The sequence below is a fragment of the Cebus imitator genome, unplaced genomic scaffold (assembly GCF_001604975.1).
Source record: "Cebus imitator isolate Cc_AM_T3 unplaced genomic scaffold, Cebus_imitator-1.0 Scaffold1133, whole genome shotgun sequence".
NCBI classification, from domain to species: Eukaryota; Metazoa; Chordata; class Mammalia; order Primates; family Cebidae; genus Cebus; species Cebus imitator.
The window spans coordinates 29303-41222 of NW_016108448.1; the positions used below are offsets into that span (position 1 = coordinate 29303).

The 11920-nt window shown below is 50.5% G+C and overlaps 2 gene segments (V, D, J or C); both read right to left on the bottom strand.

The window, feature by feature from the left end:
• Window positions 1-2694, bottom strand: part of LOC108298845 — a 12143-nt gene extending 9449 nt beyond the window's left edge. Inside the window, 2 exon segments of the V gene segment in view lie at window positions 1626-1945; window positions 2086-2694. Coding sequence covers window positions 1626-1945; window positions 2086-2131 — 366 coding nt within the window.
• Window positions 2695-6310: 3616 nt separating this feature from the next.
• LOC108298850 lies at window positions 6311-7833 on the bottom strand. The segment is given in 2 exon segments: window positions 6311-7627; window positions 7745-7833. Coding segments are annotated over 2 exon segments (492 nt in total).
• Between the last annotated feature and the right edge of the window lie 4087 nt (window positions 7834-11920).

The following is an 11920-nucleotide window of genomic DNA, read 5'->3' on the forward strand; positions in this document are numbered from 1 at the left end:
CGGAATATTTTTTGTGATGTTCTCTGTATTTCCTGGACTTCAAAGTTTGCCTGCCTTTCTAGGTTCAGAAGTTCTCCTGGATAATATCCTCAAGAGTGTTTTCCAGCTTGGATTCATTCTCCCCGTCACGTTCAGGTACACCGATCAAGCATAGATTCGGTCTTTTCACATAATCCCATATTTCTTGGAGGCTTTGTTCACTTCTTTTCACTCTTTTTTTTCTAATCTTGTCTACTCTTTTTGTTCAATCCTGTATCCTCATGAACAAGTGAAATAGAACAGAGTTCTAGAAATTCCTTTTGCATCCTTGCCTACGAGGTCTATCATGTGTGCAATTTTATTGCCACTTTGGATTCATTTACTTTTCTGTTTGATATAGCATTGATTTTCTGTTTACCCCGCAGGAAATATTCACAGGATGAAGACATTGCACATTTTTCCTGCTGGGTTTAGGATTCTTCTGCATTTCATTCTGTACCTTTGTCTTTTATTGTTGAATTCAGTCAAGTTACTTGAAACCTGCTTGGATTTTCTGTTTGCTTTTAACTTTCATAGTTGAGACCTAAGTAGCCTTTTGTCTAAGGTGACATTTTCCCCAGGACTGAGGCAAATCTGGGGACTCCACTTCATGCCCTGTAACTCAGGCCTTTCCTCTGTGACTGTAGTGTGTGTGAGTGTGTGTGTGCACGTGCTCGCTCTCTGGAGTGTTCCCTCAGGTGTCTTGGGTGGTTCTTTTCTCTTTCGGGAGTTTCTTCACGCAGAAGTGAAGTGCATGAGCGCATGAATATTTGCAGACTTCAGAGTTCTCTCTTTGTGCAGCTCTCTCCTTCTTGACACTCTCCCCACTAGACTTTTTTTTTTAATGTTTTGAGTCCCTGGAATCCTACTCTGAGGGCGAGGAGTCCATGCATTAGGATTTCAGGATATACTCTCAGGAAAGAAGTGTGGGAGGCGTGACTGGGAATGTGTTACCACTGACGGCTCAGCTAGAAGGCATTTCAAGCTCACCATAAATTAAAGCACGGCTTTGGGATTAAGGCCTCAGCAGTCATTGCTCCTGAATCACATTCTGAAGGAGGCACACTTTTGCAGGAAGCCATTCTTTGCACTCAATGGCATTTTTCAGTGGGAAATTGCTATAGGAAGTCAGGAATGCCCCATGATGCCACAGTGCTCACTAGGAAAGGCTTTCCTGTTCAGAACATCAGGATGCATGGAGCTGGGGCTTGAGGGTTTCAGTTAAACATGCACAGTTCAGAGAAATAATCCAAGGTATTTGGGCCAGAGTACAGGCATTGCATTAGATTCAGTCACCACTCAAGAGGAACTCCAGAGACCATGGACACTCCATGGCTGTCTGTCTCCCTCTTACTGTCCTTCCACTAAGAACATCTTGAGCCAAGACACACTCAGTCCAAACAACACCAGAACAGCGTGGTCCTTCCAGCCTCCAATCCTATCCTGACCCACCTTCTGCAGAGCCTGCCTGGAGGGCTGGAGGGAAGGGCAGCCTGAAGGTCTCAGATCCAGGTGACCTGGGCCAGGCCTGCTTATGGCTTTGTTCACAGTCCTGCTGGGGCTGGAGAGAGAGGGTGACACAGAGAGGGAAGGGGTTTCTGTCTCACTTCTGTCTGTGTCACTGTGGGATAAGTACCACTGCTGTCTGCTGAGAAGCAGTAATAGTCAGCCTCATCCTCTGCCTGGGCCCCACTGATGGTCAAGGTGGCAGTTGTCCCCGAGCTGGAGCCAGAGAATCGCTCAGGGATCCCTGAGGGTCTTTCGCTGTCTTTATATATCACCAGCACAGGGATCTGCCCTGGCTTCTGCTGGTACCAATAAGCATATTTTTTTGGCAATGCATCTCCAGAGCAAGTGATCCTGGCCGTCAGTCCTGGTGACACTGACACGGAGGGTGGCTGTGTCAGCTCATAGGACGCATCAGAGCCTGCAAGGAAGAACAGGATAGGGAGCTTGAAGACAAAGGACCCATTCCCAGGAGACCCACCCAGAGACTGTCTACGCTTTGCTCAGGATTCAGGGCAGCCTCAACTTAGGATCTGTGGGGACTGAGCCTGGGGTCACCACCTGTGCAGAGAGTGAGGAGAGGGAGCAGGAGGGAAGTCCAGGCCATCGTGAGACACCCAGAGCTCTTCCTCCCGGGCCCACAGCACAGCTGGGCTCCCCAGGCCTCTCTTATTCCCTCTCAGGCTTTTGGGGTCAGTGTTTGGTGTTTATGCAAATTAACATCCTCTGGGACTCCTCCTGGAGAGATGTCACTCAAACCAGCTGTGGGGGCAGCACAGGCAACAGGAGAAAGGGGAAGCAGGATCTGGGGTTAGAAAATCAGCCCCAGCCTTCAAGCCCTGTGATCACAGTCACCTTCCTGGAAATTGACCTCATGCTACTGTCCCAAACCTCGCTGACCTGAAGTCTGTCCTGGGCCAGGCTCAGCAGAGCTGTGGACCTTCCAGGAGGTTGGCCATGGGGCTGATCTGGGCCCTGCTGTGAAGCCATAATGACACCTGACTCAGCAGCAGGTGCACAAGAGACCCATCATCTTCCTCCTCCTGGTCCCTCTCAGACTCAGTCCCCTCTTCTTCATTTCATCTAAATGCTGTGCTGTGTCACTAGAACACTTGCTAATTATTTCAGGAGGAATAGTTGGGTCCTTTAAGCAAGCACACAGATGTGGAGTCAACAGGCCTCTGGTCTCATTTCATCCGTGGTGCTGCTCCTTCCGTACCAACCCCCATTGCCACAAGAAGTTAACGATTGGCCCCTCAACTAGTCTGTCACCTATTTATGTTTTCCTCATCAATGTTTTATGTAAACTTGCAAAGAGCAGCAGACTCGGCTGAGAATCTAACTTTAGGCCCCATGGTCTCTATAAGGGTCCCAGGGACGTGGTCTTTGCACAGCAAGTGAGCTCCACAGGGTGAGTGGTCCCTGGTTACTCCAGCCAAGTCCCTTGTTATTGTCGTGTCACAGAGCATGGACAGCTTCGGGGTCAGAGCTGTGGCCTGAGTCAGTTGAGAACCCTCGTCCCTCTGGAGAGCATGTCCTCGAGGAGGCTGGGGGTGCCCCATGCAGGGACCGAGGCCCCAAATGCATCTTCACCCCACCCAGCTGAGATTCCCTTGAGCACGGAGCCACCCCCTGAGTCAGGGTCTGCCTGGAGCTGGAAGGAGAGGCAGAGGGAGCGGCGGTCGAGTGTATCTGGAAGTGTCCAGGACAGAGGACTCAGCTCCCCAGGACACTGCTGGACAGGGAGGAACAAGGCCCTGAGAGTGGCAGGAGGCTCAGGCAGCCATCCTGGGTGAAGGACTCAGGCCCTGGGAGCCCATTCCCTCACACTGTTAGAGCACCTTGACCTCGGGACGTCTCCCAGGGTGTCCCCTTCCTGAGGAGGCTTCACTGTGGCGGGCTTCCATCAGTGTCCTGGGGTGACACTGTGTGAGCCTGACCCTCAGAACGTGGCCACGGCAGCCCGAAGGGATAGGATGAACTGTCTTCACTTTTAAGACTGATTCTTGGACACCTGCTGACCCCCAGGCTGGGCTTCCTCTTTGCCCCCCTGGACAACCCCAGCCTGGCTCCTGACTGCTCCTGGCTGCAGCTCTGCTGCCCCCAGTTGGTGGAGGAGACTCGGCCCAGGTGACACCACAGCTCCTGTCACCTCAGAAGTTGAGGACCAGAGAGTCCAGCCCCATTCTGTGCCGGTGTGACCCAATCCACCCTGCTCAGCCCAGCACAGAGAGTTCACACACACAGTGCAGGGAGGCGGGGCAGGTGCAACTGCTGTAAAAGTGTCTCCGGGCTGAGATGCCCTCCTCTACTGGTTTTGTGCATCAGGACTAATGAGAGAGCTCTTCTGCAAAGCTTTAAAGGTCCAGAGAGATGTGCATGCCATCCTCCAGGGACCCCGACTTCCTGTGCACTTAGGAAGAAAATGGGTACACCTCACACATAATGACAGCAGCTATGATTCACCACGGTCACCTGATGTCTCCTGCACTGCAGCTTAGTTGTGAGCTAACATCACCATTGTCAGCACCGTTAATTTCAAGTTTATGCTTATTTCATTCCACCCTTCTCAGAGTTCCTGCCAGGAGCCTCGTCTGTTTTCCTGGCGAAACTGAGGCTCTCCTCTTTATTCTCAGCTGGGGGCTGCTGTTCCCACCATGCAGAAAACAAGCTCTTTTTGAGCCTCTTTCTTGGAATCCTTGCAGAGGAAAGACAAGTTCCATGTCTGAAACCCATTGAATGACACCCTCTCATTGGGATTTAATTAATAAATACAACATTCATCACTTTGCTATATTTTAATTTTGAATGAAGAAAAATGCTTCTTCAGTTCAGTATAAGCCTCCTCCCCTCACAGCAGCTAACGCTGAACCGGGGGCCTTTGGAGTAGAACTTAACCAAGGTGGGGAGGGAGGGGGCATGAGGACCAGGCAGGCAGCAGGGATGTGTCCCACGGACACACTGACATCCCCCATCATGGACTAGGAATAGGCTTATGTCCTGTGGGGGCTTAGCTTGGGGGCAGCGTCGGTGCAGAGAGTGAGGAGGGGTAGCAGGCGAAGGGTCTAGGCCATGGTGAGTCATCCCAGAGCTTTGTCTTTGGGGCCCACAGCTGAGCCTGGTTTCCTCAGGCCTGCTCCACACTCTCAAAAGTCCCAATGAAAATGCACCCTCTGTCGCGCTGGACTGGAGAGAACTCGGCAGGCTTCAGGGTGCGCTTCATGTGTTTGGTTCATATGGAATTATTCTTCTCCTCATATCTCATATGGGAGTGATCGTCAGTGCTTATTTGAACAATCTTACAGGTATGACAGGAATCCCATACCCACGGTTTTCTGTGAAGCTCAAAGGGATGAAGGGTGTCTCTGTGTTTCCAGGACCCTGGCCATTGCTGTGTCTGAGTCCCCGTTCTGCTGTTCTGTCAGGACCAGGCAGGGGCGTACATGTGGCCCACCCTGGACAAGGTTGCATATAAGCATGACAATATTTGATGAGACTGACTCACCGCTGACTACAGCCCATGCTACGCCTGTTTGTGGGTCTTGCCCACGTGAACTCGTTTAACCCAGAAGCATGTCTGAGGGAGGCAGTAAGTGAGGAAAATAAAAAAATTTTGAGTTTGGGACATTTGACACTGGCAGCACTCCCTGGTCACACCAGTATGCACATGTACACACATGTGCACACACTTACACACAGGTATACACAGCACATTCCCACACACACAGGTGCACCCATTTACACACCTGCACACACTCCCAAACAGGGGAGTACACCTGGGCACACTCCCACACATAGGCACACGTATTTGCACACCGTCACACATTCTCCCTCATGCCTGGGCACACTCCTGCACATGGGTGTCCCCATTTACACAGCTGTGCACACTCCTACACACATGGATGGGTCCCTTTACACACCTGGGCACAATCCTACACATGGGCACACACATTTGCACACCTGCATACACTCACAGGCACGCCTGTACACACTCCCACACACAGGCACCCACATTTACATGCCTGTGCACACTCCTGCACATGAGCACAACCCTGGGCACACTTTCACACATGGGTACACACCTGGGCACACTCCTGTACATGGGCAGCCTTGCACACTGCACTGTTTTGTGCACAGGAGAAAGGGAGCCCGTCTTCCAGCCTGCAGTCCTGTTCTGTGGGCCTGCAATTGCAGGGACCTGAACCATCCTGAGAGACATCAGAGCGACTTTGTCTTGTCTACACTCGGTGATGCACGTTACTTTCCCACTTGCCTTCCCACAGCTGGCCTTGCTTGTGACATCCTGGTGCTGAGAGGAGATGTTCCGTTTTGCAGGGTCAGGACAATCTGCTCAAGATTTACAATCAATTTGTGACCTGTGGCCATTTCCAGTGGGCAGCATGGAGGCCTGGATGGGCAGGAACAGATGGATGGACATTAGGGCTGGGCCGGTGCCACTGAAAGAAGAGACCCTGGGGTCAGAGAGCAGGGGAACCTCCTACTGTTTACTCTGGGTCAGTCCATTGAGCACAACCAGGAGTCAAATGGGCTCTTAGGATGCAAAGGCCACAGCAGCACTGACCTGGGCTCAGGGTAACCATGAACTATGGTCAGAGGAGAGGAGCAGATAAACTCTCTGCTTATCTGAGGCCCTGGTCATATAGGGATGGCCAAAAACTCTAGGGCCAGAAAAACTTAAACACCCTTAGATGAGCTCAGCTGTGTCTTCTCACCCCCTGACTCTCGCCGCCTCGTGCATGACATTTCAAACCTGGATTCTGCAAACTCCTCCCTTAGCTCTCTAGTAGACTTCACCTTGAAACCGTTTCTGAGACATGGTGAGAGTTAGCGGGAGAACGCCCAGGGATGCTCGCCTGCACCCCTAGATCTACTTTTAAGTCATTAAAGTCTCTCTTTTCCTAACCCCCTGGAACCCTCTGCACTGCTTTCCCTCCATCCAGGTCCAGTTTTCACGAGTGATCAGGAATAATTGCTGCCAACTCAGGAGCAGCTGGGGTGTGCGCGACTCTGCGTGATGCACTTTACAAACGTGATTAAGTTATGTCCCTGCAGCCTGCCATATACTTTAGGTTCCCTGTGGGTCGAGAGTGATCTTGAGTATAAGGAAGAAGAATGTTCCATGGAATGTTTCCTTACACACACACACAGACACACACACACACACACACACACAGAAGGATAATTTGGAGCATATACATATTTCCACCAAAAAGGTCCTGTTCTTTTTCTGGCAACTTGCCTTGGGCTCCTTACAGTTTAACATCTCAAGCTCTTTTCCTTATCCCATCGTTAAATTCTGTTCTAGACTTTTCATGGATTATAAAAACATTCAATACATTTAAAACGTAAACTGTTTATTCATTTATTCATTTGCTATTCTCAGAACTTCCCTGTTCTCTTCTGTTTCGGCTTCAGTCAAGTGCTGATACGAGCACCCTTCTCTCGGAGTCTGCACTGGATATTCCAGCTCTAATACAAACTTTCTTGCCCACTTGCCCCTCCCTCTGCCTCAGACTTTGCCTTAGGAGGAGTCTATTCCTGACATATGAAAGCTCTCCCAAAACTCAGAGCAAGCAATGCAGATGCATGTGCTGTGATTGTGACACCGGGCTGTCTTTGGCAAACCCATGATCCAATCAAGTAGATGAAGTGAGTACGTTCTTATCTAACGACAGACCTTGGACCAGCTGAGGAAGCATCTTCAGAGCAAGGAGGGAGCCTGAGAGCCCAGGGCAGGTTTTGGTCTCAGTTCCCCATGAACCTGGACCACTGTGGAGAGTGTCACTGCCTGCGTATGAGCTGCAGTAATAATCAGCCTTGTCCTCAGCCTGGAGCCCAGAGATGGTCAGGGAGGCCGTGTTGCCAGACTGGGAGCCAGAGAAGCGATTAGGGACCCCTGAGGGCCGATTACTGACATCACAAATCATGAGTTTGGGGGCTGTGCCTGGGTGCTGCTGGTACCAACACACAGCATTATAACCCCCAACATCACTGCTGGTTCCAGTGCAGGAGATGGTGACCGACTGTCCAGGAGACTCGGACACTGAGCGAGGCTGAGTCAGGGCAGACTGAGCCCAGGACCCTGGAAAGAGGAAGAAACACACTCTAGTGAGTCAGTGCTGGGCCCAGGTGAGCCTGAGGAGCAAGAGACCAAGGATCGGCCCAGAGGTCCCTGGGGTCCCTTCCCTGGAGGTGTCACCTGTGCCCTGACTGAGGAGAACGAGGAGGAGCAGATTCCAGGCCATAGTGGAGAAGTCCCCAGAGCGCTGCCTCCTGAGACCCCAGCACTGGGCCTGCCCCCAGCCCTGTCCTATCTCCTCTGCCTCAGAGGAGGGCGGGGCCTCCATGCAAATCTGGGTCCTGAGCTCCATGCCTGACCCCACCCTCACCTGGGTCTGGGCTCAAAGATTTCTGTTTCCCTAGACAGTGCAGCTCAGCTGAAGAGAAGAAAGTCTTTGTTTGTCTATTCTGATGGCAAGTACTTAATTTTTTTGTACCTGATTTTCTCAGGAGAGAAAGATCTGCGGAAGCCCCTCACCTGAGTGAGCTCCTGGCCCTCCGTGTCTCTGCTGTGTGGTGTCTGTGTCTCTGTGACTCCCAGGCCTGGGCACACCCTGCAGTGCCCTCTGCTGGGCACCCACCTGCAGGCTGTTGCTACTGTCAGGAATGGGGCTGGCCACCCCGTGGAACCCTCTGCTGGGTGTCCTTGGTCTCTGGTCTCCCCAGCTGCGGCCTGGTCCATCCCCACCCCCACCCCACGCTCTGTGCTGAGGCATCTGCAGCACCGAATCCCTGGAGCACGTCAGCCACCCCAGGAAATGCACCCACATCCACACGGGAAAATGTGGGGGGGACCCTGTGGAGGGAACAGGGAGCAGCGACAGGGCCACAGCCCTGAGCCGGAATCTGCTGCTCCCAATCCTGCCCTTCCCACTCACCAGCAGGTGACTCGGCCTTCCCAGCCTCTAGTTCTCAGCCTCAGAAATGGGGACCACAGAGTCCACTCTGCACACGGGTGATCCATGGGGATATGACGCAGCAGGACAAAGGGAGTTTGCTAACAGGCCTTTCTGTGTGCACCAGAGTGATATGTACCGTGAATGGTTGATTTATTGAAAGATTTATTTCCATTTTGCTGTGATTGAGGTGTCAGGTCACAGAGATGCATGTTTCCTGCTTTCTTGATTTCCCCCGTCTGAGCACGTCCTCGGGGCAAACTACAGCTGAACTCTTTCAACCCTGCAACACTGAAGACACACAGATACTTGATAAATGCATTTTTGTTTGTTTTTCTCAAAATACTTTTAATCTTTTTTCATCCTTCCCCATTATCTATGACAAAATTCTTTTCATATTTCATATTAAAATAAATATTAAGAGATTCAGATTTAATTTAAATATTATAAGATACACTATCCTGTCTTCCCACCTGGATTCATCTCTGAAACCCTGGCAAGTGCATGGAACAGCTCTCTGAGCACCAGGAAAGGAAATCGCCGTACTCAGCAGTTTGGGATAGCCCCAGCAGGTGAACTTCAACAGAGTCAGTGTGAGACTCCTGGATTTCCTCAGTGTCCCCTGGCTGGGATTCCAGACAGCCCCAAACCTGAAGGGGCACAAACCTGAAAACAAAAAGAAGTCCAGAAAGCCCTCTTGTTCAGGATTGAAGAGAGGAAAGGAAACTTCTTTGGCTCAAAGTGAAGGCTCAGTCCCCTGCACAAGCAGTGGTTCACCGCTGTGTTCTCATCTCTCTTACACCAGCGCCTCTCCCTGGGTTCACACTGATGTCCTGTGGGTGCACATGGGGCTTCCTGCACCAGGTCACTCCACAGCCCCTGTACCCTGGAGGGGGAGAACCAGCACTGTTCAGTCCCAATATGATGTGAGCCTCGTGGGAATCCCACTGTCTGGTCACCGCATTAGAAATACAAAGAGAAGAAGCAAATGAGTTTCAATAGCATATTTTATTTACCTAGCATGTCAAAAATATCATCACTTTCATATGTAATCTAAGTACAATAATTTATGAGAAATTTTCAACACTTTGCATGGCTATTATTATTATTTGAAAAGTGTGATGTGAATGGCCTTCCTTTTTACAAGGATGAGCTGTGGTGGCTTTTTAAGTGTCAAAATTGATAGGCCGAAGGAGGGGTGAAGAGAATAATTTATTTGCACAGGATGTGAAGGGTGGAGGTGGGCGGTGTCCATCTCCCTCAGAGCTCAGAGCACCTGGATTCCCACATCTCCAGGCTCCTGCTTCAGGAGGGCCCAGAGTGACAGCCTTTTCCCACGGTCGGGATGCACACTCATCCCTTATGCCAGGAGCCTTGAGTCGTTTGGCCGAAGGTACCCCCAGGTACCCCAGGGCAGCCCAGGGCAGACCCTACCAGGCCACACCTCACCAGTGGTCCCATCTGGGCCACATCTGCATGTTGTCCTTGTCCAGCTGGAGCCTCTGGAGTTCCTCAAAGCACAGGCACATGGTGAGGGGCCTGTAGTCTCAGAGACTTTCTGGGTGCAGTGTTTTTAGGCTGGAATTATTTAAATTCAGTGAGGCTGTTTCCATGTGTGGAAATTCCAGGAAAATGACTGTCATTGGTGAATCTTTCTTCTTTTCCAGCTCATCTCCATGTGCAGCAATGCAGGACCTTCCAGGGCGCTGATGATGCCGTGCCAGCACCAGGGGAAGAGCCCCCTTCAGGGACAATACTGGAGCTAGAGGCAGCTCCTGCCCCTGTCCTAAGGAGCTGCCTGGCATTGTGGCACCTGCTCTAGCCACTGGCCTCAGCCCTGGAGCTGAAAGCACGACTGGAGCAAGAGGTGGGAGAGAGGGGGTGGCCATCCTGGCCCCAGCCAGCAGCTCCCCTGCTGCCCTGTGTCCTGGACACAGTGGGAGACATGGAGGCCAAGACCAGGGTGTGTGGCCTGGGCTCCTCTGCTTCAATGGAGAGAGGCTTCTGTCATTTGGCTGAGCTGCAGCCCTGCAGCTGAAGGACCTGCTGCTGCTGGGGTTGTTTGCTGCCTGCAACAGGCGCTGGAGAGCAGGAAAAGAAGCCTGGGAGGAGGGGTCCCTAATGTCAGATGGTGTTTTTGAGGCTATCCTGAAAATCTCTGGTAGTCATATCTCTTTGTTGTGGTTGTTTGTACGATGAAATTACCACCTAATCAACTGTTATTGGAAACCTTTCAGGTACGGTTTTTAGAAGACCTTGACCTACTTTTGGTTTTTTTTGCTCTCTGGTTTATTGTGGAAAGAGGGATCATTTTGGTTCATTCCTTCTGCAGATCAATTGCCTTTTGCCATCAAAGATTTGGCATCACAGGGTTTCCAAAAATTACGTGTACAAGTCGGTATGTTGGTACTTTAGCTAATCTGCGTGTCAAAACAATGTCATAGACTAGGTCACAGAGAAACAAATTTATTTCTCATGGTTCTGGAGATGGTAAAATCCAAGGTCACGTGGTCAGCAGATACCATGTCTGGTGAGGGCTTGCTCCTGGTTCGTAGACTGCCATCTGTTTACTGTGTCCTCACATGACAGAAGGAATCAGGGAACTCCCAGCAGTCCCTTTGATAGGGACACTGATCCCATTCATGGGGGCTCTGCTTTCATGACCTAATCACCTTCTAAGGCCTCATTTTCAAGTCCCATCACATAGAGAATTAGATTTTAACACAAGAATTTGAGGGGACAATAAGATTTGATCTATAGCATCAGGTCACCCTGTGCCCTTTGCACCTACAGGAAATTTCTGATCTTCTATAACTATTTGCTGGTGGCTCTGGGTTGAGGGAAATATTGAATTGCAGCTCTTGATTCAGCTCGGTCGAAACTTAAATTCTCCATTTGCCCACATAACTTGTTCATGGGACACAGGGAACTTTAGTGGCAAATGGCCATTTGGAATTTTAGGAGGATTGATGGCGGAGGGCTTGGGACATGGGTGAGAAGTGGAGGGAGGAGAAGATGAAGGTGCAGAGGAGAGACAGCAGAATGTGAAAGGGGAAGGGGAACTCTGGATATAAGTGTCAGCTAGAGGGCAAGGAAGGTGATTTTTCCTGCATTCTAAACCCCGATCCAATATCAAGTCAGCACCACCTGAGGAATACATTTTTTCAATGCATAGTCCTAGGTTCTGGAAATTTCGATTTTATAAATCTGAAGGTGTGCCAATTTATATGTATTCATGATAAGAATTTTGGATAATTCTGATAAAATTAGACAACAAAGCAGAGCTTGATAACCACTGGTCTGGGACCCAAATCCGGAAGACACTTGATTATATAAAATAATCATGGAAAACTGAGGAGGAATTGTTTATTTAAAAATGCTTGCATGTAATTCAACTCTTCCTGGACATGTAGTTTGGC